Here is a 26,089-nt window from a genome sequence, read left to right on the forward strand (position 1 = left end):
GTTGTAATCACATGCAAGTTAAAAGTGCCTTGCCTCCTCTACTGTCTGAAGCACTCAAGGATCTAGTTTTGAAATTCAGTTGACAAACAAGGACAGACTTAGGCAATATGCCCCTGCTCCCCACTTCCCTATAAGACTCTGAAATCACCACTTAGGCAGGTGATTACCTCCTGCAGATAGGACTTCCATTTTCTAGCTCAATTCAACCAGAGATGAGAATTTGGATTTATAAAGTACTCAGATTAGCATTTTAATATGTGAAGGATTTTAGTGTAAAACAATATCTAAGGTATAATAGTAATTTAAAAATAATCAACATGAATGCCAGTATTTGTACCCAGTAGAGGGCCAGAGAGATAGTAAAATCAGTAAGGAGCTTGCCTTGCATGAGCCAGACCCAGGTTCAATCCCTGGTATCTTATACAGTTCCCCAAGCACTTCCAGGAGTGATTCCTGAGTGCAGAGCCAGGAGTAAGCCCTGAACATCATCAGGTGTGGCCTAAAAACAAACCAACCCTCCCACCTCCCAAAGAGAACCAAAAAAAAAATCCTCTCCAAAACAACAAAAAACTCACTGTTTCATACATATTGTAATGCTTTCTACAGCTGAAGTATCTCTAGAAGTGTATTAAAGAAACAAAAATTGTTGTTGCTGGCGAGAGGTATTGTTTGCTGGAGGAAGGGAGGGAGATTAAGTTTATTCACGAATAACTATTCTTTTTAAATCTTGCACCATTTACGTATTAGCAATTAAAAATATCAATGGGTTTAAATTTAAAAAAGAAGAAAAAAAGAAGAGAGAGGAACAGGATGAACCAGCATGCCTGTAAATCATGATTCTTGGTTTTTCCAAAGATGTGTAGTTTATTTATTGTTTTGCTGCCTTTCCGCCCCTTTAAGAACATATCATGTGTTAAGAAGATTCCTGAATCTACAGAAAAAAATTTCTAAATGAGAGGACAGAGTTATAAAACTGGGCGTAGGGTCTGGCATTCTAGACTGAGTCAAAGATTTCAATCTCAACAGTGGGGTTTCTAATAAATGAGGCTTGTTATTACAATTCTTCCCAAATGTTTGGATATATTTTCCTATCATGTGCATGTAAAATGCAAGACAGTGTTCAATTCACATGGGTACCCATTCATCTGCCATTTGAATATGGGGGATAAAAAGACAAAATTAGAGACAAAATTCATCCAGCAAAGTGTGTTTCTATGAGTGTAGTTGTTATTTCATCCCATGTCAGTATTTTTCAAGGAGACAAAGTGACGATTTCTCTTGATTTACTAACACAAATTTAAGCAAGCAAACAGAAACATTACACTAAATGTTTGCTAATGAAAAAGGTAATATTTCAGTAATTATGCAAAACAGAATTGTATTCTTTTACATAAAATGATACAAGATTAAACACTGTCTTTACAGCTCAGACATTCATTAGGCTAATAGAGTAAACAATTCTACAGAACAAGAGCCAAAGAAATAGTTTGCCTACAAGTGTTATGGGTTCTGAGTTACTGCAGATAGGCTGTATAGTAAGGAATGTTGAGAAGCTGGACAGAACTGTCTTGGGCAATATCGGTGTCCTAACTTTGGGTAGTAAGATCAGAGCTCTGAATTAATTCCTCAAAGTAGACAGGGGCTTTGTGCAATGGGCCAAAAGTAGTGACAAAACAGGCTGACTTTTAGAAGTGGGCATATAGGCTGGTGTCCATCTGGTATATTTCGGAACATCCTAGAATGAAGATCTAATATCAGTATAAATGATTCATCCCAAGGCTTGGGTAATTTGTGTAGGCAAGTGTTAACTCTACATCCCCGGCCTTCTACCTCAGAATTCTCCTATATGTTAAGTAAGCAACTATTTATCCCCACATTTCATGTCCCCCAGTTACCCCTACACCAGCCCTTTTCCTATCCCTGTAGGAGGACTAGTGCCTTGCCTTGCATTTCAAAGTTGGGTTCATACAGAGGGGATAAAAGCAACCGCAAGCCTGCGAGTAACCCACACAAGGAAACTGCTTGGCTTGGGTCTAAATGACTTAGATTTTTTTCCTTGCCTGAATTAGCTGGTAATTGCATGTGGGCAGACGGAGCCAGAAATGGTCTAAATGATCAATTAGAAGGCAAAAGGAGTTGCTTTCTTTACAGTTCAAGGGTCCCCGTTGAAGAGCCCTACTTCCCAAACCATGCTCACGTGGGCCAGTGCCCGGCTCTCTGCTGTGCCTGAGTAGATTGTACATTTGCCTAACGATAATGAATTGAGTACTTATTTTGCAGGAAAATATAGGGCATTTCCATTACATGCAATCAAGCAAAAAGGCTACAAAATGTGCCACTCCATTAATTTTAAACAGAATCCTTCCCAAATGTCACCCTGAAACCAGAGAATGGGGTTATTATAAATCTGAAGGAATTAAGAGTAATTTTCATTTGTACAAAGGAGTTGAGGGACATGACTCCAGCCACACACACACTATTAATTGGGTTATGTCTGATTTGCCCATTTCAGTGTGAATCACTAGCCTGGCTGGCGGTGAGCTCAGGGGGCTGCTGTCTTTGAAGAGGCAGGTGAGTGCACAGACTCACACAATTAGACAATGGGCAAAGAAAGTGATCTCATTGGCTAGTTATTAACAAATGTTACCTAGGGGAAAAAAAAAACAAAAAACAAATACCAGTTTCCGGCAAGTCACTTGGCCTCTCTGAGCCTCAGTTTCCTTGTTTAAAAGAACTGAAATACCAGCTTTATTGGGAGTCATGAGAACGAGTTGGATGACACAGGTGCTTTTCCTGTGGCACCTGGTCCACAATCATCCAGTTCTAATGATGATCTTTATTTTCATCTTAGGTGGGTATGTATGTTGGTGTCCCAAATTACACTGAGAGACATGTGGACCTGGCCTCGGGATGGTGCCCACCCTGCCAGGCTGCTGTGGGGTCAGCCCCAGGGCCTGGGAAGTGTCCATTGACGTGCACTGAGTTATCGATCATTTCCTTCCTGATTCTGGTTCCCACAGTCCCTGGATTGAAGCTGGACTTGTGGGCGAGCGCTGAGCAGGGGACAGGATCAAGCAGGGAAAGGCAGACTGGAGGATAGGTGGTCTGTCCCTCACTCCACGTTCCGGTACTTGGTGAAGAGGTTGTACAACACCCGCAGCGTGGACTTCAGGTCACAGTTAACGATGTCTGTGTGGGAAACACAAGCACACAGAATGTCAGAGAGCCCACGTGTTGACACCTTTGGCCCTTCGACTCACCACCCACTTCATGTGCCCAGCATGGTCCTGGGAGTGTCATCCCTCAACCCCAATCACGGGGCCTCTAAAGAGTTCCACATCTGCTGGGAGGAAAGTTTTTCTGTCCGAGATGCCCGGGGCAAGTGGGTGATGACTGATGGGCTGTGGTATGGGGAATTCAAAGAGGGCACAGGTGCTGAGGCCTAGGAGGGGAGTCTCACCTTTGCCTTGGGAGGGCAGCTCTCATGCTGGACACAGCACTTCCGGGTGAGAGGTGCACTGCCCTTCACCCCATCTTCCCCGTCCCATGGGCCCTTCGCCCTGTCTTTAACCTCTACCCAGAACTATTCAGGAGTGAGGAGAGGAAGACCTCGGGCTAAGGTGGGGAGTGAGGTGGTGAGTGGGTGGAACAGGAGGGAAGACATTTCCCTGGCAGGGAATGTTTGGTAAACGGGGCGCCAGGGGACAGGCAGCTTCAGACCAAAGACAGAGCAACTGTAGAACTGGGCCCTGGACTGTATTCTCAGGGTCACTCCACTGTGGTTTTCAGAGCTTTTTTGAACTTTCTTATTTTGACTTAAATGGGCCACGCCTGGTGATGCTCAGGGCTGATTCCTGCTTTTATACTCAGGGATCACTCCTGGCAGGGCTCAGAGGACCAAATGGGGTGTCTGGGATGCTGGGGACAGAACTTGGGTCAGTTGTGGGCATGACAGACACTCTACCCTCTGTACTATCTGGCCCTCCAGAGTTCCTCTATGATCATTTCCTCATATTTACTGGTCCCCCTCTTATGGCAGCTCCTCCAAACTGCCTCCTCCTCTTCCTCTCTCCCTGACCCGACCCTGCTGTGCTCTATGTCTCCCTCGGGAGTGTGCACCTTTGAAGAACTAGAGAAAATACAGGTAGGAAAGAGAAGGAACTCTGTTCACAATTTTATTTTATTTTGCTTTTGGGTCACACCGGGCAATGAACAGGGGTTACTCCTGGCTCTGCACTCCGAAATTACTTCTGGCGGTGCTCAGGGGACCATATGGGATGCTGGGAATCAAACCCAGGTCGGCCACATGCAAGGCAAACACCCTACCCACTGTACTATCGCTCCAGCCCCTGCTCACAATTTTAGAAAATAGAGGTACACAATAAAACCTTAAGGAAAAGAAAAATCAGAGATTGATGAAAGCCAGGAGAGTGTGTGCATCTCCAAGGAAAGGGGGCGACAGGGTCCCCTAATGGGGGGAAGACTGGAGAGCACTGGGAGCTGGGATACTCTTCCTTTCCTGGGTGGCACTTCCAGGGTAGTTCACCGGACAGTATTTTTCACTTGTACTTTCACGTTTTATGTGCCTGGCTGGACGTGCAGTAATTTTCACACTGAAAAGGATTTAAATTGTGGAGAAGGTCAGGCAAGGTAAATGGTTAAGAGAAAAGAATAAAACACATTGGGATGCAGAAGTAGGTGGGATCAGGCCAAGCTCCTGGAGAAAAGGGCCTGGGGAATGTGAGGACTCCAGCAACGCCCTGGTCAAGAGGAACAAGGAGCCCTCAAGACCAGCCTGGGGCCTCCTGGGACTTAGCCTGAGGACTCCTATCACTGTGGCTGTCGCACCGGGAGCACTCAGGTCCCATAGAAAGCAGCACCACTGGGTCACAGGCTTAGGGGACCCTCTTTGGGATGCTCCACGTTCTACTCCCCCTATCACCCAACCCTTCCCTCCCCCCCACGCCACCCCGACCTCTATCAGTGGTTGCCCAATCCTGCTGGGTCCCACCTAGGCCTTGGCCCTCCTTGAGGCTCTTTTGTGATGGTCCAGGGGTTCTCAGGGACCACTTCTCTAATGCCCGCCTATTGGCTCAAGTATATAGCTGAGCCTCCAGCTGTGACCCTGCCTCGTGTCTGGACCCTGCTCCTACTGAATCCCCTCCTGCATCAGCCTCTGCATGAGAAGTCCATGGTTCTGGACTGGTTGCTGATGCTTAGTCAAGAGCTTCTCTCATTTTATTTGATTTTTGCTTTTTTTTGGGGGGGGGTCACACCCAGCTTACTCCTGGTTCTGCACTCAGAAATTACTCCTGGCAGTGCTCAGGGGACCATTTGGGATACTGGGAATTGAATTCTGGTAGGCCGCATGCAAGGCAAATGGCCTACCCTGCTGTACTATCACTCAGTCCCCTATTTTATTTTTAAAAAATCGCGGTTCTGTGCATTACATTCTCATGATTGATTTTGTAACTTTCAATTGGATAAATATCCAAAAGAATGGAAACACTGGGTAATATACTACCACCTGTATATATTACATTATCCTCACTAGTGTAAGCCTAGTTTCTATCCACTGCCATACATTTTTCCAACTACCCCTTTCCTTCTGAAAACCACTATTTTGTCTTGATAGTCCGAGTTTTGAACTTATTTTGTACTTTTTGTTGTTGTTCTGCTTTTGGGCCACGCCTTGTGGTGCTCAGGGCTTACTTTTGGCTCTGTGCGTAGGAATCACTCCTAGCAGAACTTGTGGGCCCACATAGAGTGCTGGGGATTTAACTCAAGTTGGCCACCTGCAAGGCAAGGACTTTATCTGCTGTACTATCTTCATCAACCACAGGAGTGAAATAATACTATGTTTGTCTTTCCCCATCTGACTTATTTCACTTAGCATAATATACTCTTGTTCCATCCATGTTGTTGCAGATGGCAAAATTTCATTTTTGTTTTTAAGGTAAAGGTAAAGGTAAAGGCCCTCCCGTTGATCGTCGATTTGCTCGAGCAGGCCCAGTAACGTCTCCATTGGAGACTTTGTTGTTACTGTGTCTGGCATATCGAATACTCTCGGTAGCTTGCCGGGCTCTCCAAGAGGGGCGGAGGAATCGAACTCGGGTCGGCCATGTTGGCCGCTTTGTAAGGCGAACGCCCTACCCGCTGTGCTAGGGCTGATTATATCTGCCAGTGTCTTTATCTGTTTATCTGTCGTTGGACACTTAGGTTGTTTCCAACTCTTGGCTGCTATGAACATGGGAAGCTCAGATCTCTTTGAACTAGTGTTTTTATATACTGTGTATAAATAGTCAGCAGGGGGTAGCTGTATTTCTATTCTTAACTCTTTGGGGAATAGACAGAGTTTTTTTTTTTTATAATGACAGCATGGATTTAAATGTTGATCAACAGTGCACAAGAGTTCCCTTTTCTCCACAGCCTGCTCAACATATTTTTATTTTTATTTTTTGCTCTTTGGGTCACACCCGGCAATACACTGGAGTTACTCCTGGCTCTGCACTCAGGAATTATTCCTGGCAGTGCTCGGGGGACCCTAAGGGATGCTGGGAATCGAACCCGGGTTGGCTGCATGCAAGAGAAACACCCTACCATCTGTGCTATAGCTCCAGCCCTCCCTGCTCAACATTTTTTACTTCTTGTCTTTTTGAGAATAATTCTCACAAATGTAAGTTTCTATCTCACTGTGGTTTTGGTTTACATTTCCCTGATCATTAATGACACTGAACATCATTTTTGGTACCTCTGGGCATCTATATATCTTCTTCAGAAAAAAAAGTCTACTCAGATAACTGATTTTAAAAAAATCAGTTGCTTGTTGAGTTATAGGAATTCTTTATAAACATTGGGTAATTATTACCTTTTCAGATATCATTGGAAATATTTTATTTCATTATGTGGGTTGTCTCTTCATTTTATGATTTACTTTAATGTACAAAACTTTTGAAATTTGATGTAACCCCATGTATTTTGTGCTTGTTACCTTGATTTTGATGTCATCTTGAACAACCTATTTTATAGGAGATTAATGATATCAGTAAATGTCTTACATTTAAGCCTTGAATTCATTTTGAGTTGATTTTCAGTGTCAGTGGTCCTGTTTTATTCTTTGACATTTGGATATTAAATTTTCCCATTACCACTTAGTAAAGAGATGGTTCTTTATTACACAGTTTTGTTTTATTTAAATTGATTATATGTGTGGTTTTATTTCTGGGCTCCATTAAACTGATAATGTCTGTGCCATGCAGGTTTGATTACCAAAGCTTTATAATACAGTTTGAAACCAGAGATCATGATGTCTCTTGCTTTATTAATTTTCAAAATTGCTTGACTATTCAGGATTCTTGGGGTTCTATTCAAGTTTAAGGATTGTTTTATTTATGTGAAAAATTCCACTGAATTTGAAACAGGGACAGCATTTGATCTTTATATTGCTTTGGATAGTATGAACACTTTAACAAAAATCTCCAATTTATGTGAAAAGACTATCTTACCATTTCTTTTGTGTCTTCTTCAATTACTTCCAATTTTTATAGTTTTTAGTGTACATGTATGAAGTGTTTCTTAAATTTAGTCAGACAGGAGACACAGTACATTTGCCTTGCATGCAGGCCACTTTGGTTCAATCTCTGATACTGCCAAGAGTGATACTTGAGCACGGCTGGGTATGCCCCTCCGCCCTCACTCTTTTCTCTGCCCTCCACAAAATCTCCCCACAAAAACATCAAAATTTAGAAAGTTTCCCGTGGAGATCTGTTGGAAAGACAAAGAGGGGCAAAGGAGAGTTGTTCAAAGCATGTGAAGGTGACAAAGGGTGGACTGGGCTCCTTCAAGCCTGCCATCCTCTCCAGTTCATCTGACCCATTGGTCTCCGGTGTGGCTGGGAAGGGCGTGCGCAACATAACTCCGTGTACCACAGATCACAGAATAAGTGTTCCCTTGCAGTTGTGCCACTCCAGCTTCCATCACTGGATACTCATCTTTAAGGTCCCATATCCTAGATGACAGTTTTGCCTACTGTATCTGACCTGGCCTACCTTCCTAGTTCCACTTTGGTTTTGGTCCCCTCATTTTCTAGGTACTGACCAGTCACACTGACTGCTGTCTACTGCTCCCAGTGGGCAGCACTGGGCCACCTCAGCCCCAGCAATAATCAGCTCAAGTCTCCTTGACCCTTGGCTTCTGTCCGATGGTGCCTGCTTTATGTTTCCAAAACTTCCAGCTCTTTCCTTCCCGGTTAGCAGTGTGTGTGTGTGTGTGTGTGTGTGTGTGTGTGTGTGTGTGTGTTTGATGAAATCTACTGCTGCTCTGGAGCAATCTGACCCCACTGAGCCTGTCTTATTTTGTATGAGTGCAGAGCCCAGGGCCTGGCAAGCAAAGGCTGGCTAAAAGATAATTAAACATAAATGGATACTTGATTGTCCAGTATTCTGGGAGCCAAGGAAGAAATTCCAGCAAGGGGAGGTGACCTATAGGGCCACATGCTCCCAAGAAGGCGAGTAGTGAAAGGGCCAGAAAGAGGTTTCTGGGAACCTTGGCTAGTGAAAGCCAAGTGTGAACAAGTAAATGAGAAGTGGAGGCAGTGGGCCTGGAGGAAGTACAGACAGCGGGCCGGAGGATCTGGTTCCCTTTTGAAAGAGAGGTGAGCTTCTAGGTTGCAGTAAGAAAGTGATATCCTGGGGCTGGAGTAATAGCACAGTGGGTAGGGCATTTGCCTTGCACGCGGCTGACCCAGGTTCGATTGCCAGCATCCCATATGGTCCCCTGAGCACCACCAGGAGTAATTCCTGAGTGCATGAGCCAGGAGTAACCCCTGTGCATCGCCGGGTGTGATCCAAAAAGAAAAAAAAGAAGTAATATCCCATGTGGAAGAATGTTTCAAAATGATTAATTCTAATGTCTACTAATTTGAAGTCCATCTTCCCTAAGTTGGTTGACCTGGTTGAGGTCATTTCATTTCTATGACTCTGCATTTTTCAGTAAACTAGGCTTTGTGAACAATAACGAAGTGACATTAAGTTGGTTTAGTGGTGGTGCTCTCCTTCCCACTCTCCCGCCTGGGCCCACAAACGGAGCCAGCATGGCCCATGCACAATGTGACAGGAGTGTCATATGCAGAGCAGGGGGCAAAATTTCTTTGACCTCTGGCCCCCTTTTCAGAAGGAAAAATGATCTGGATTGTGGCAGCACCCCTTCCCCCCATCCCCTGCTTTGGAAAACAATGAAAGCATGTCCTGCTCCTTGGGAGAGGAACTGGCCGTGGCTCCCTCAGGCCCTGGGTGCAGGGACTCCAGCCAGAGATAATGCTGGCTAATGCAGAGATAATGGAGTCCCAGTGCTCCAGGCAGGGACGGCAGTGGGTGACTTAGCCTGGATTGGGGCTCTGCATTCCTGGGAATGCACTGTGACTCCATGCTGGATAAACAGAGCCCCCTTTAAATCCCTGACCTAATAAACTGTGATTAGCAACTGAGAGCTGGTCTGAGCGCCTGGGGTGCTGGCTGGGAGCAGAGAGTCAGACTCGGTGGGACTCCGACTTCGAGACAGGCTCCCTGGGGCCCCACTGACGGAAACAGCTTCTGAACAGGGGGAAAGGGCTCCGTGTCTGTCTGCATGGGGTGCAGATGGGGCGGGGAGAGGAAAGCAGGACCCTCATTTTATCCTTTCATTATAGAACCATCCCATGGTCTCTAAGTCAGGCCTTCTTAAAGTTTCTCCACCTGTGATCTCTTCTTAGCCCAAAGAAATTTCTGGGTAACTCTAGGTATAGACTTAAGTAAAATAGATATACACATCAAGCATGGGTCGACCACAAATCATGAAGAAGTTTACAGAACAGGTCCCCACTACACCCCTCTGGGCAAGAAGCTATGTCTATGTGATGCCGAGGAGGGAAGGGCACTCCGGGAGCAGAGTGAGTCTCTCTGCAGAGGGGCCTGGCTGCTGTGGTTGTTGGTCTGTGGGTCCCAGCCCCTTCTCTAAAGCTTGCCTATGGGGGAGACTGACTCCTGTGACCCATGTGGGAGGCCACCAGTGGTGGGGGCTGGAGGAAGCTGGGCAGCATCAGAGTCCACATGTTCCAGACCCCTATCCCTTCAGTCTCTGGCTTGTTTCCCTACTGCCCCCCCCCCCCCCAATACTCCCCCATGCGTTGGGAAGCAGCTTGTTACCCTGTAGGGTGATTCTGCTATCTTCTTTACCTATGGAAAGCATTTTAAAATGTGGAAAGCAGCCTGCAAATGATGGTAACATGGGTGGATGATTTTTTGATCCTCGGAAGAGAAGCCCATGTTACTCCCACCCTTGACAAAAATAGAACGTTATCAGTGCCCTAGAAGCATCCCCCACATTCTCTGCTCACAATCCTGTCTCACCCCACAAAGATAACCACTATCCTGACTTTTACGGTGATTACACCCTTGTTCCTCAGAGTACCATGTGCTGTGCTGGCACCCTTAGGCACAAGGTTCAGTTTGGCTTCTCATACTTTCTATAAATGGAATCGTTTCTGTACTCTTTTGTCATTTTTCTTCTTTTTTTTTAAAAAATGAAAAATTATGTTCATAGGATTCAACCTTTTTATTGCATGAGCTGTATATTTATCAAAACAAGGTAATTAATGTAAATTTCTTTTACTGAGATAAAAGTAATTATCCACTGGTAATTCTATAATTCTTTTTCCTATGCCACGGGCAAGTTTTCAGGGACTTACATTGATTATTTTTGATCACTCTGTGCAGTTTTAGACATGCTATTTTACAGAAAATGATCACTAATATCTTCATGCTATAGGAACTAGAGATCCTTCCTCAATTTCTGAATTTGTTGCTTTTTTTTTTTCCATTGCCTACATTGTGTACCAGTCATGACACGACACACTCTGATTTATTGGGCTGATCTATAGGGCTGAAAACTCCAGTTTAGATTCTCCTGGCTGTTCCTGGGTTAGTCTCCTGATGGATGGACATGCCTGCTTATGAGGGGACCACTGGGTCAGAGGGAAAATTAGCTTCTGATTGCTGCTGTAACAGATTTTTATAAATTTGGTGACAGGAAACAATCTAAATTCATTACCTTACAGTTTTAAAGGTCAGAGTCCAAAATGGGTCTCATTGGAATAAAATTAAGGTATTGGCATGGTTGCACTTTCCTCTGGAACTATAGAGAAGAATTTGTTTTCTTGCTTTTTCTAGCTTCTGGAGGCTGCCTGCATTCCTCTACCTCCACCATGGTGGTGGCATCCTTCACCTGAGGCAATGCTCTAACTCTCCTGCTTCCCTTTCTCAATGACACTGTCTCCTGCATTTACACTGGACCCTCACCCCCCCATCAGGATCCTAAACTTGATCACATTCACAAAGTGCCTATTTTGCCATATGATATATATTAATAGGTCCCAGATATTAGGAAATGGATATTTCAAGGCCATCACTCTGTTTATCAGGTTACTTATAAGAAATCTTCAGACTTTCAATGTGTACATTCTCTTGGCACGAGATGACCTAATGACTTTGTTGCAAGGTCACAACAAAGGGCCAAAGGTAACGCAATGAGAGAACTGATGCACATGACTGAGTTTGTGTTGGGGTGTGGTGGGAGCTGGTTTGAAAGGGAGGAATATTGGGGACCTTGAGGGAGGAAGGTGGGTGTGGTGTTAGAATTATGTGCACAATATTAGTAGTTGCATAAATCACAGAATCTCAATAAAATGTTTTTAAAAATAGAAATCTTCAATTATATCAAAAGACAAACTGTTTCTCAAAAATGGCTGTATAAGTATATTTACACCAGCAATTCTGTTTTTCCACACTTTGCCACTCTCTGGTCTGTATTCTCTCTCCAAAGGGGAGTTGAACAGTTTCCCATATTTTTAGTTTCTGAGCAAGTCCTTCCTAAATGGACTGATTACCAGGAACTAAGCTGCCATCACCTGCCTGGGTTTCCAGCATTGCTTGCAGTTGTTTGGTCACAGCTATTTGATTCCTTAAACTGTAGATTCACCTTCTGGCAGTGAAACATATAGGCCACATTCCTGCCTGGTGTTGAATTTCTTAACCACTACCTGCCTTTGCTATGCTGGGGTCTTAACCATATTCAACAATGAATCAATGAATGATAACAACAGGGTAGTTGTGACCATTTGAAGACACATGGTATATTGTCCCACACAGAAGAAGGCCACCAGGCTGCTGGGAAGAAGGCCCACAGGGCCAGAGTACATCACTTCCATGTAAGAGCTCCGGGTTCAATCCCTTGGGCTCTTCAACCTCCTGCTAAAAAAAAGTCATTAGCTTCTTGCCAATATTTCAATAGCTCTACTGGCTATGACCTTGACACTACACTTAGCTTATATTAGATGGAAGTAGTAAAATATATGAAGCTTGAGCAAACAAAGGTCATGTGAGGTGCAAGCCCAAAGTTTCCAAGGAATTTCAAGGTATAATTAAAGCTTAAAACATTAAACAACATGAGAGAGAACAAATTTTTCTGGCTTCCCACCAACCCCCTCCCCCTCCCCCAAATAAACCTTTGCCATGAAGAATGCATCTGTTATAGCCAGTCTGATTTTGAAACACCATTAAAGAATTACCCACCATTGCTAAGTCTGCATCATTTACAAATGACTCTCACTTTTCAGGTAAAAGCAAAGAAACTAAAGGGAGTTTTGGAGTACAAGAATCCCCAAGTACAATTTCACAAAATATCATTGTAATTCTCCTTTACGCACTGGAAATTTCCAGTATGGGCATGGTGCCCAGTGTAACAACAAATAAAACAGATGTGTTTTTCCATTCACATGGGTCAGGAAGTTTCATATTGAGCGGTTCAATAATGGAAATGAACTATCGTAGAAATGTCATCTATATGCCTACAAGTCCCTAGAGATTCATTTATACTGGGAAAACTGTCTGTCCCGAGAGAGACAGATGTCTCAAAATGGAAGTATCAGAAGGGGGTAGTTCCAACCTGGAAACAGAAAGTTTCCTATTAAGCTGTTCGAGAAAATGGAAGCAGAAATACAGGCCACAAGTTCCTGCAATGTTGCTCTCACACAGCAGGGAACCTGTTATCTGGCCTCAGGACTGTCAGAACTCATTCTCCACAGCATCAGGAGAGTGAAAGCCATGCTGCCAGGGAGAGTGCCCTGAGAGGTCCTTCTTTACAAGAGGACAGGCACTGAGGACAAGTTAGCAACCAAGAAAGCTGGGAGATTGGCTTAGGTTGGCAAGAGCTGGTAGTTCTGAGACACACCACTTTCTGCATGATCCACCTCTCTCCTCTGCTTCCTATTTCTTTCTCCAGTTTCAGGAGTAAGGCATTCCTCTCTCATACCATCCTCCACCCTTTACTTTTTTTCTACAAGGGTCTGTCGTCCCTCTCTCCCTCCCTCCCCTCTGACTTACCAGCTTTCATTCGTGCAAGACTCCAAGTGATACACCCGCAATCCCCATCTTTTTGCAGCCCCCACACCTAAACCTCTGCTCTTCTTACTGTCTTCCACACGGTGTTTTGGAAGCAGAGTCTCAGATCTGATCACTAAAGTTCTGAGGAGCTTGTCAGGGCTCTCACTGCCTCTGAATCAAGTCCAAGCTTTCTGCCTCTCAGACTTAGCACCATCTTACTCATCAACCATTATTTGCTTCATACTCAAAATTCCAGTTACATGGGTCACTGCTTATAGTTATCGAGTGCCAGGGGCTGGGCATCAGAACCATCCCATTCAACCCTCTAACATGCACTAACTCAAGGAGTTTGATTTTTATAGGTGAAGTACAGACTTAGAGTGAGTCCCCTCAAGTCTCATGGCTGGTTGGCTGGAATGGGACACAGAGCTGTCATGGGCTTATTTGCCAAACTTACTGCTGGGCCACAGACTGAGCCCCTCACCGACTGCAGGTGGGATTTATTTTTTTTGCGCGGGGGGGGGGGGGAAGGAGTTGGGGCACATCTGGTGATGCTCAGCAGTTATTACTGGCTCTGCACTCAGGAGTTACTCCTGGCGGTGCTCAGGGGACCTTATGGGATGCTGGGGATTGAGCCTGAGTTGTCTGCATGCAAGGCAAACACCCTCCCCTGCAGGTGGGATTTTGCTCACCTGGTCATCAGGTCTGATGCTCCCTCCTCACTCTCAACCTCCACACACAAAAGCTCTATGTGATCCTTATGTTCTCACCCACAGATGCCAATTTTTTTTTAACTTACCACCCACTTTTTGAGCGATAGCACAGCGGGTAGGGTGTTTGCCTTGCACAAGGCCAACCGGGTTCGATTCCTTTGTCCCTCTCAGAGAACCTGGCAAACTACAGAGAGTATCCCGCCTGCATGGCAGAGCCTGGCAGACTCCCCATGGTGTATTCGATATGCCAAAAACAGTAACAATAAGCCTCACAATGTATACGTAACTGTTGCCCGCTCGAGTAAATTGATGAACAACGGGACTACAGTGCTACTGTGCTACCCTGTTTTGAAAACAAACCAACCAACCACACAGCATCCTCCAAAAGTCGACCTTCTTTAACCAAGAGAAAGTGCTTGCAATGACACCAGAAATGTTTACTGTCCTTCTATGGGGTTCCAGTGTCTACCCGCTCTGGAGATAGAATCACCCTATTTTGGGAAATGTTGTCACTGACTCCACAAGCCACCCCTTGCTTTAAGCAGGATGTGATGTGACAGCATCAATTCTCATGACCTCCCAGATCCTCCAGTCTCCTTCCCTTCTGTGGCTACCAATGTCACTCAGCTGGAGCGGCAGGTGAACCCCTTCTCTTCCCTGGGCGGCTGCAGGTGCACCTCATGCATCATGCTCGCTCGGGTCTCAGCCCACAGTCGGCAGGTGGTCCTCCAAGTGGAGGTTTGTGTGGGTGAGCCAGGGGCACAAAAGCAGCCACGGGGAGAAGTGTCCCACCCCTACCTGTCCACTCGCCTGGAACAACCAATAGAGCCCAGACAGAAGTGCCCCCACACAAGCACTCTCCACGTCCCCATCCGATGTCAACAGAAAAGTATCTGCGACATGGTATTGACTCACAAGGGCTGGTAAGATGGAATGTTTCACTAAGTGGCAGAAAAATAAACGTCGGCACTCAGAACACTGCGGGGGGAGCGGTGCCTCCCACACGCACACATATGCTCTGGCGGGCACTGGGACGGCTGCGGGGGCATTTTGTTCTCCTGCACCCCCCACTCCCAACCCCACACAGCCAACCGAATCCTCAGACTTGGAGCGCTGAGGTCAGGAGAGTGTTTTCACTCAGAGCAGAGTGACCTGCAGAATGTCCCAGCCTGCCTGGCTGGGATACAGCTCGAGAGCAGGTTTGAACCATGTCCAGGGAGGAAGCACCAAGAGATGGGGCCCAGGGGAGTCCCTGCCACAGCACCCCCCAGTTCCCTGATGTATCCTGGGGCCCGTCCCCCTGGTCCCACAGGTTCGGATCCTTTTTATCCTTGTGCCTGGTGATGGTGCAGGTGTGTGGGATCTCGCTATCCCCTGCTGACACCCCAGAGAAGCCTCCACGGTGAGTTCTTCCTCTGCAGTAAAATGTGAACCCCAATCAGTGCCCTGGACCCTCAGGAGCAGGGGAGTCTCTGTCTCAAAACTGGGCCACCAACTCATGGGGGCAAACAAGGTACCTTCTGGCCGTGGCTTCGGCTTTTCCAACCCTCCGTCTTGCATGAGTTCGAAGGCAAAGGAGACGTTCAGGACCTGGAAAGAGAAATGTGAGACAGACATCACGGCGGACTCATGGGTAGACCCCTGGCTGCCCCAAGGCCTGATTCGGGGAAGTCGAAGCATCAGCTCTATAGCCTGAGAGGCAGGAGCCCAGCTCATAGGAGACCCTGGGGTGAAGGAGACCCCAGGCAAGCCAAAGGTCTAGAGCCAGGCCATGAGGGGTCTTGAAGACCCACTCTGCTGTGGTGAATGCTCTACTGGAGACTTCAAAATCACCATCCTGTTCAGGTTCCCATATCAACGGCAGCGACCCGAACTTCAGGCGGCGAGCAGAGGTGAGGATAGGACCTGACTGAGTATGGACCTCAGAGCAGCCATGCTGGGGGCCACCATCCCTGTCACTTCTGGGTAAGGGCAAAACTAGAGCGTGGCCTCGAGCAGGAGTGGAGGGCCAGGGCGTCACCCTGGCAGCAGCAGGAGGGAGAGCTCTGGGCTTTGAGGGAGCTTCTTCCAGCTCAGCTGAGCTCCAGAACGGGCCCCACCTCCCAATACCAAAGACCCCAGGCAGCCAGGAAACCGCTACCTTCCACCCATGGCCCCACATGGACACGGGCAGAAGTATAGGGTCTGGGGACGGGGCTTCCCTTCATGCATCTTCCTTTACCTTCTGTTCAAAGCTGTCCGGGGTCAGGAAGAAGCTGTGCAGGGGCACAAAGTAGCCCTCCAGGAGCCCCATCAGCAGTACCAAGTACACCCCATCTGCAAACTGAAGAGAGAATCAGGTGAAGGCACGGGGCCTCTCAGCACCCCCAGGTGAACCCACTCCAGATACCCAACATGTCAATATTGCCTGGAGGCTGTCGCCAGAAGAGCTCCTCCTGGTAGGGTTGAGGTCTGGGGTCAGAGGAAGGGGACTATGCTGCTCCAAGACTGCCCCTACAAGCCCGGGCCCCTGACCACTTCTGGTCCAGCATTTACCAAGCACTGGCTGCACACATAGCCAGAAAGAGGGCAACTGAGGCCATGCCCGGAAGGAGCTCACAGGCTGGTGTGGAGACTGTGGTGGGAGTGAGGTGTGCACAGCAGCTCTGACATGAGACTCAGCCGGTCACCCTCTCCTGCTGCAGCCCAGAGAAGGTGTCTGGGGAGGCAATGCCCAAACAGAGAGCTCCTAGTGTCAGACCGGGGCAGAGGAGGGGCAAAAGAGAGGTCCAAGGCCAATGCTTGGGCTACACCTGGTGGCGCTTAGGGCTGACCTCTGATAGTGCTCTGGGTACTAGAGATAGTGGCAAGGATTTGAATCGGGATTAGCTACGTGCAAGGCAGGTGCCTTAACCCATTCTATCTCTTGAGTCGCTGAAGTAATGTCTACTTTTTTGTTTTGTTTTTGAGCCATACCCAGCAGTGCTTAGAGGATACTCCTAGCTCAGTGCTTGGGAGTCACTCCTGGCAGTGCTCAGGGAACCAGATGGTGGTGCAGATCAAAACTAGACTTCCTACATGCAAAGCATTAGCTCAGCCCACTGAGTTCATCCTCCCTCAATGGGCCCGTGCAGTGGCAAGGACCAAACTCAGGGGCTTGCATGTACTCTACCACTTGGATCCAAATCCTTAGACTTTCATTTCCTGGACAGAGAAGAATTCTAGTGTCACGTGGAACCTTCTGGACCACCTCACTCTAGTATTGCCTGTGTGACCAGACAGCAGAGCAATCGAAAAGGCGGGTGTTGGAGTCAGCCTCTGGTTCTCCTACTTGAGCAAACCTTGGAACTTTTCTATTTCTCATGTCTCATCTGTAGAATGGGGATAATGAGAGCATACTAGACTCTATAGGGTTCTCCTGAGGACTCAGGTGTTAATAGGTGCAAGCACTTAGAGCATTCCTGGGCCGACAGCCAACACTTATAATGAATTCAGACTGGCCCCCTCGGGAAAACAATAAAGCCATCGGGACACAACTCACTGGCTCTTGTTGAGAAAGCAGAAGTGTGTCCGAGAGTCATGGCAAGAGGCTTGGAGCCTGTCCCTTCCCTGCAGGAATGCAGCAGCCAGGCCCACGGGGAAGCTGGGAGAGGGACAGCTTGGCCTCAGGTCTCCTGCTACAGACCTGGGGAGTGTGTGCTGGGAGTCGGGGCAGGCTCTCAGAGCCAGGGCCTCTGTGTGGGAGGCACACTGGGCAGATGTAGGTGATCCGGGGATGGAGAAGGCCTGGGACAAGGCCAGAGAGGCTGGGAGCATATACGATATTCTAGAAATCTGCAAAGGTGGCGGGATCATCAAATGTCTGTGAACATTAATAGCTGCTGAAGTTTGGGAAAGGCCACATTTCTTGGACTCATACTGGGCAGCTTACAGAAAAATAGTTAGGTGGAATGACTGGGAATGTGGGCCGGGCCCAGAGTGGGAGGTTTGCTGGCTGACCGGCTGCGGTCTTGCCTTTGTTCTGGGCATGTACCCCCGAGCATGCACTTGACCTTGGGATCACTCCATTCCAGCTTCAGCTACCAGACCTTTAACTCAGCGGACAGGGCTGTACACAGGTGGTTCTGGCATCTGTGACAAATCAAAGCCCTGCGGCCATCCCCAGCCAGAATGCGGTGAGAAGCCAAGAGTCCAGTGGGTCAGGCTAGGGAGAACCTGGTACTGAGGTCTGGGTTCCTCACCACTCTCAGTGCCCTGATCCAGGCTGCTCCCTCCCGCAGCTGTGGGGACCCAAGACTTGGTGGTAATGCTGCACACTGATCCCAAATGTGCTGGGCAGCAGTCCACGCTGGGAAAACTGACGTTCCTCAGTTCATTCTCTGTCTCCCTAAAAAATATAGGAAGCTCATCCCAGAGTCCAGACACAGTCAGGCTAGATCTGGAAATTACCTTTACAGGACCAATGGGTGGGGGTGGGGAGGAGGGACGGAGAGTGAGAGCGAGAGCGAGAGCGAGAGCAAGAGCGAGAGAGAGAGAGAGAGAACCTGCCTTGCATGTGGCTGGGGCATCTGGACCCTGGTTTGAATTCCCTGCACTGTATATGGTCCCTAAGCACAGACACTGAGCACTGCCAGGGTGACCGAGAAATGCAAACAAACAGAAATAAAAGCAATAATGGGAGTGTCCAAAAGAAAAAGTTCCAGTTTAGAACTTTGTCACAAATGAAAGGAGAGTGGGAAATAAAATTCACCAGATATAAGGTAGATCCCTAATAAAGATTAATTATAAAGGAAAGGGGCAGAACCTTATAGTAGGGAAATCTGATAAGCATCAACTCAAGTGATTAAAGATAGGATCATTGGGAAAAGGATGAACTGACAAAATTGGCAGTGCCAGCTCAGTCACGCCCGAGGTAGCACTGCTGAGCAAGCATGATTACCGGAAACAGAACCTGAGTCAAATCATGGAGGATGTTCTGGAAACCACGTGGGCTTCACACTTCAAAAAATGTCAGCTGGGGCCCAGGGGTAGGGCCCAGGGGTTAAGCACCTGCCTTACAAGTCGGAGGTCATGAATTGGATCCCCAGGAGCATCTCATTTGCAAGACTAATGAATCCTAGAGGTGTGACTAAGCGAGCAACCTGTTGCATCTCAAACAAGTATGCAGCCCCCCTCCCCCGCCCCTTGGTCATCACAACAAGAAAAGGAAGGGAAGGAGGCCAGAAATGTAAATGTCATGGGAAGAAAGGCTGAGGATTAGTCCTACCTGAGAGTGAGGCTGATGAAACATGGCAACCAAGTGCGGCATGTGAAAATATTAGGACAAGAGAATCCACTGTGTTTCTCTGAGCCACCTGTCTCTTTCTCCCCACCTTCCCCTGCATAGTGCTGGGTATTGAACCCAGGGCCTCACACAAACCAGGCAAGGTCTCTGCTGCTAAGGCACCCCTGGGCTTGACACTGTCATTCCTGTAGTCCTATGCCAGCAATTTCAAACGATTCCAGCTAGATTGATTGTATCAAGGTTAACACTGCTCCAATTTGATCATGGTACTGTGGAAAGTTAAAGAGATAGTATTCGTCTTGTATCAGTAATTTTTTTTCTTATGCTGGGAATTGGACCCAGTGTCTCATACAGGCAAGGTTCTACCACTGAACCTCAGCCCCTTCAGAGATACTTCAGAGATGCATGCACAGGTGGAGAGAGAAAGACAGAGCCCATTCTAACGGGCCCAATTGCTGACAAGTTGCACATGTGAAGACGCTACAGTTAGTCATGCTGTGCACAGAGCCTGGCCCCAGGGCTATCACCTACCTGCGTTTCCAGTTCTGTGACCTCCAGGTTCAGTTTATTCAGGTGCTTGTTCACAAATGTGATGAGGGTCTGAAAGAGAAGCCCCACAAGGCATTGAGATGGACCCCCTCCTGGTGTGCCCGAAGCTGCCTTGGGGTCGCCACCCTAAGCACCAGGAGCAGAGGGATTCCCGGGACTAGAGCCAGCCCTGAGCACTGGGCCCGGGACCGTGTGCTGAGCCAGGGAGGAAGCATATCCTCTGGGTGGGTCTTCCTGCACAGCCTCTGCAGTGCACAGGAAAGGCAGTCCCGCGCATGTGTGGCGCCGTAACTGGTGATCTCCGTGGCCATGCGCCACCGTCCAGTTTTTTCTAGGCCCGGGTGCGCATGCTCAGGAGGTCAGGTAGGTGCGATGGGGATGAAGGGTGCCTGGATGGTGGGTGCTCGGTGCAGGAGGGGGTCCTGCTGTAACCAGATGGACAACTGGATCCCTCGCAGGAAACACCAGTGCCCAACAAGGACACTGGTCTCCACAGGGACACCACAGCAGGGCTTGGCGGTGCCTCCCTCCCTCCATGCTTCTGCCCAGGAATCTCCCCACACCTTTTTCACGACGTTGAGCTTGTCTGGCGCGTGGTCAAACAAGGTGTCAAAGGCATCTCGTTCTGTAAAAGAGGACAGCGTCCAGGTGGGATAGAGGAGCTGGATCCTGGGGGGAAGCCCACTTCAGGGGTTGCCTGGTTAGCCCCTTTCAAGGCCACATGGTCTATCCAGGGGGGCATTCTTTGGCCTTGGCAGGGGTGGGGAACCTCAGGAAGAAGGCTTTGGCCTAAGATTTGGGGTTGACCTTTGGGATCTTTCTGGGTCTTAGCTGTGTGTACATATGTATGTGGTCTGAGCCTTAGCTGTGAGTACATATGTATGTGGTCTGAGCCTCAGTCTGTTGGGTGGGGATGGGGGCTGGGCAAACTGTCTGATGCAAGCTGTGGGTTTCTCTCCCTGACCTGCATCAGGAACTAGTACTCATTCTAACATGGCTCTTATGTTTCTTTTTTTTTTTCGGGTCACACCCAGCGATGCAGAGGGGATATTCCTGGCTCATGCACTCAGGAATTACTCCTGGCAGTGCTCAGGGGGCCATATAGGATGCTGGGAATTGAACCCGGTCAGTTGCATACAAGACAAACACCCTACCTGCTATGCTATCGCTCCAGCCCCCTTCGACGTTTCTTGAAGGGAGAATGTTGTCCAAGTACCAAATCATACCTTCCTTTCATTTTCAAAACTGGGATATCCGAGACACACATCCCAGTGGATGACAGAGGTAAGTAGATAGACTGGGAACCAGGGGGCCCCAGGAAAGACTGGAAGCTCATCCCTTTTAGGAGCTAGTCATGTCAACCCCGTGAGCCTCAGTTTCCTCTTCTGTAAAACGTCATCTGAAAAGTGAATCAGAACAGTATCCGCCTCCCACCACCTGAGTATGCCCTGACATGGGAACTGAGGTCTCTGAGTTGTGACCCCTATGATCTGAGTCTTCCCAGGCATCACCCAGAGTGCATTTAAGGGCTTGGGCAATGGCAAATCAGTATCCCCTGCAGGGGCTTTCTCTGGTACATCTAGAAGGGAAGAAGCTGACCAGGAAAGTGTGTGTGTTCCTGGGGCCAGCCTAAGGGTGGAGCCACAATAACCAGAGAGTGATTGTGCTCTACACAGTCACACACTAGACCTATAAGCAAGCTCATAGTTCTATGAAATGGGAAGCAGAAGTGTGATGGAACAGCGAGAGAAGGCAGCTTCCAATGGGTCCGAAGAGAGCCCCACCGGGGTAGTAGGAAGTCCTGTATGTCCACCTCTTCTTTCCCTTCCACAATACCCTCATACAAGATTGCAGGTCCAGGACCCCTCAGAGTGGGATGGTTCCATGTGAGAAGATGGTGCTGCTATCATAAGTTTTTCCTTCCCTCCAGGAAGCTGACCCTCCCTACCAAGTGGCTGTCACCAAGCTGGGGCAAGCTAGATGCCTGTTCTCCCCAAATGCTGCAGAATTAATCAGACACCCAAGGTAGCTTCCATTACTACAAGGACAATATGATGTGACTTACCATGCCTTCCAGAAAGAGCCCTGTAGGAAAAGAAAGAAATGCTGTCAGTTTTCTCCCCCCACTCTTGGTTGAAGAGTCTAAAAAGCTTACTTTGTTAGCACTGTATTTTGCACTAAACCTCAGTGAGAGTCTTCTGCTTATTTCCATCCATTCCCTTCCACCCCCCACCCTACCCTGTGGTGTTCATGCAAAGCCCAAGTAATACTTAGTGGACTATTTTTTTTTTTTTTTGCCTTAAATACAATCACACTATTGCATACTGTTGGACAAGGTTCCCAATCAAGTCATAGAGGCAGAGCTAAAGTCACAGTCAATATGAAATTATACTGATCAGAATGTGCAAGCATCTCCTTGGGAAGGTCAAGTTTTCCTTTGTCCTGGGCCAACTTTGATATTTACCAAGCTGCACCTGCCATTGGCTCATAGGTTTGCTCAAAGACGGCAGGAATTAGATCCACATTCAGAGCAACAAAACAGCTCGATAGAAAAAGCACACACAGTAGAGGAAAACCACTCATATTTAAATCCCACCAGCATACCTGACTGCTGTGTGATTTGAGACAATCTACTGAACCTCTTTGAACTCCAGGTCTCATCTTTAAAATGAGACCAGTTATGGCAAATACCTCAACAGGAGCGTGAAGTGATGTCTACTGAATCTCAGTATACAATAAATACTCAATATATTTTTTCTTTTTCTTTTTTTGGGGGTTGGGTGGGGTGGGGTTGGAGGAGGGGCCATACCAGGTAGTTCTCAGGACTCCTGGCTCTGCACTCAGGGATTGCTCTGAGCAGGGATCAAAGCCTGATCAGTCACATGTAAGACAAAAGCCCTACCCACTGTGCTATCTTTCCAGTCCAGTATATTTTTTTCTTACTGTATTTTTGGTTTTTATTATATCAATTTATTCCAACCATATCTCCCTTACCCACTAAATAACCACGTACAGGTCATGTAGTGAGAAGAACAATGAACTTAGAGCTAACTGCTGGTCAGAACAAGGACAGTCTCCTTCACCTTTGGGCTGCATAGAAGTAGGAGGTACTGCTTCATATTTAATTGTGAACATATGCAGATATAGGAGGGCTTTCTAAACCAGTGGGTTTCAACTGCAGATGAGCGTGTGGACCAGTTCCAGCCCATAGTCTTGTAAAACACGGCTGAATGAAGCCCACATCTCGAACTTACAACGGATCATATTCCTAGGAGTTTATGTCCATATTTAAGTGGATGGGGGGAGGAGGGAGAGAGAGAGAGAGAGAGAGAGAGAGAGAGAGACAGAGAAAGGCCATGGGGAGCATCCGTGGCAGCTGCTGAGAGTAGCCGCACACTGACACACATGTCCCCTGATTTGGAAGTTGCCCACCATCTCATTCCTCTCAGTATGTCTTCTGCTCTTCTAGAAGTTGGAGTGGATGCCTACTAGTCTGGCAAAGACTGGGAGGTGGGGAGTGATCAGGTATGTTCCTTTGCCAGTTTCCTCGCCTTGCCCCACAGGACCAAGGCCAAGACTCCATGTCCCTATAGCCTGAGTATCCCTGGAGGGAGGTGAAGAGGACTCAAGGATTTTCCAAGACCACAAACCGGACAAACTCAGGAGGCGCCGCTGCATGCCTGGTCCTATACTCAGACTTATGTGAGCCCCCACTCCCGCCCCACTCCCTGGGCTCTTGGAACTGGAATGGTGTGAATCAGATGGATAGGCGGACCCTGAACTTCCCACCAGTGCTGGACAGAGGGCAGTGCTTGAAAGGTGTGGTGCCACCAGAAGGGCCAAAGCTAGGAGGGAGTAAGGAAGGGCCAGGAGGGGGCAGGGCTGTTACCCCAGGAAGTTGGTGCCCACCTCACCAATGAGGACAGCCTGTCTGCCTCTAGAGACAAGACCCAAGACCACCCCATCCCCACCAGGTCAGACAGGTTTCAGGCCGAAGGGACAAGTTAGCTGCCAAATCACCGTTAAGCTGAAGCCTGTCTGACAGGGAGAGGTGCCTGCAATTCCCACTCTTGTTCAGGAAGGTGGGACTGCTTGGGGACCAGGCTGCAGGACATTGAACACCAACTTTGCTCAGCTCTCTCTGAGCTGTGGCCAGTGCTCCCTTCTGCCCAGTGACCTCAACTTCCCGTCCCTTTCCCCATCATCTGCTCTTTGAGCTTAAGAACGAGACTTTAAAAACGTCTCTTCCCCAAGGCAAACTGCTCACGTGTACTGAAGTTCTGACTTCTTAATGTAAATGAAAAAAACAAAACAAAACAAAACAAAAAACCAATCAACAAAACCCCACCGCTCTAAGGTAGAGAGGGAGGGGCTTTAGGGGGAGCGGGAGTCACAGCCCTTGACCACACAAATCAGATTCAGAAAAGGAAGAAAGATGTTCCTTTGAAGGTTAATAGCTTAGGTTCAATCTTGTGTTTATAACACCAGTGATTTCATGCTAGTTGGCTTGAGGGGGTGGTAGGGGGTGGGGGTCTGGGGGGGGGGGTGGGTGGGTGACTGCACACTTCTTCCCTGAGTGCCAGAAAATTAGAATTTTCAATCACTGCTAATTCCCTCGCCCCTCGTCCCCACCCAAGTTTGTACCTTAAGCATTGAGAGGCATGTTTTGAATGCATGGAAAAGGCTAAACTATAATCATTGGCTGAAGTCTAATCCCTCTTGCAATCCCAATAAATGAAAACTAAATATCAGCAAATGGATGAATTTCGGAGAAACATCTGTGTTCCATTACAGAATCGCTGGCAACAATGGTGTTGACATACTCTGTGTTACCAGTTATTTCCTCTTGGATTTGCCGAGACTGGAGGATTCCTTCTCGTTTCTGAAATGGGGGTGGGGAAATGGGTTGGGAGAAGCAGAGAAAAATATTTTTTTTAGAAAAATACAAAAAAACCCCAAAAAACCAACAACCCACCAACCAACTGATTAGCATTCCAGATAGGGAGAATGTGGCCGGTATTTCAGACCTGATTCCCAGGATGAGATGCAGAGAGCAAGGACCCGGGATCTCCTGACCGGACTGTACCATTTGTACTTAAGTGCAATTAGTGTTTAGTCCAAACAAGTAGGCTGTTTCTTGGACGGTGACGCTTTTCTTTCTTTATTGGAAGACACTCTGCTGGAAGCAAACTGTTTGCCTCCCGGACTAATCCACAGTAAACCAAATGGAAATGAAGGCCAGGGTGTGTCTGCCCTCCAGCTGGGGCCACAGAGGGAAGGCTGAGAAACACATTTAATGGGATATTGAGGCCAACTTGGAGAATTCAAATGGAGGCAGAGTTGCTTTTTATTCTAATGGAGAAATAGGGAAGTTTTAAAATAGGTAGTACAGTCCTCCAGTCACCAGCTGATCTTCGGAGAAAAAGTTATGCAGTTTGGATGTCCTGTTATCCACTTGCCTACCCACACACAATTCACCCACCCCTGGGCATCACCCACCCTCTCCATAAATTCTTTCTTCTTCTTTATTTATGAATCAGCCTTCTAGCCAACAGCCTCTGATCTGGACTTCACAGCAAATATACTGGAGTTTCTTCACTTGAAGGACTTAAAGTGAGACAGATGAAGAATATATGGGATGACTATTTTCCTTAACCTGTTCTAATTTATTGCTGATGTCCCAGCTCCCTTATTAATAGAAGCATCTATCACTTTCACGCGTGATCAGGGTAATTTTGTGGTTATCCCAGGAAGAGAGGAAATGCTGAATGTATCCAAGAGTAGGCAGTTTAGGCTCTGATGGCCAGTGGAATCTTCCATGGGGAGAAGGCCCTTGAGCTAGGTCTCAGAGGATATATAAGATCTGGTTAGACACAAGCGACCATTCTAGTAGGAAGAATGAGATAAGCCAAAAGTCAGAGCCAGAAGAGCATGAGAGTGCTCAGGAAGTGGCGGCCATTGACAAGTGGCTGCCACTCATTCATCACTGGAGAATCACTCAGCATTGGTTTAGACCTTAAGCCTTATTCTATGGGCACAGAAGCCATGAAGGTATGTTGGGAATCAGGAAGGACTTCTGAAGGGCGAGAGATTGTTATCAGGTCCCTTTACAGTCTGTAGCTGGATAGCTAGAAGATGGTCTGGCTATG

At 47.5% G+C, this 26,089-nt stretch overlaps 1 protein-coding gene across 1 annotated transcript in view; it reads right to left on the bottom strand.

Annotated features, from left to right (window-relative positions):
- Window positions 1-1,191: 1,191 nt before the first annotated feature.
- Window positions 1,192-26,089, bottom strand: part of PARVA (parvin alpha) — a 175,995-nt gene continuing 151,097 nt past the window's right edge. The window contains exons 7-13 of the mRNA XM_056116100.1: window positions 24,764-24,822; window positions 22,006-22,025; window positions 20,504-20,565; window positions 19,923-19,991; window positions 16,350-16,451; window positions 15,646-15,718; window positions 1,192-3,189 (exon numbers count right to left, since the gene is read on the bottom strand). Coding sequence (XP_055972075.1) covers window positions 3,113-3,189; window positions 15,646-15,718; window positions 16,350-16,451; window positions 19,923-19,991; window positions 20,504-20,565; window positions 22,006-22,025; window positions 24,764-24,822 — 462 coding nt within the window. The 3' untranslated portion in view covers window positions 1,192-3,112. The remainder of the gene's footprint in view (window positions 3,190-15,645; window positions 15,719-16,349; window positions 16,452-19,922; window positions 19,992-20,503; window positions 20,566-22,005; window positions 22,026-24,763; window positions 24,823-26,089) is intronic.

This window comes from Sorex fumeus, unplaced genomic scaffold (genome assembly GCF_029834395.1).
Source record: "Sorex fumeus unplaced genomic scaffold, SorFum_2.1 ptg000030l, whole genome shotgun sequence".
Classification (NCBI taxonomy): Eukaryota; Metazoa; Chordata; class Mammalia; order Eulipotyphla; family Soricidae; genus Sorex; species Sorex fumeus.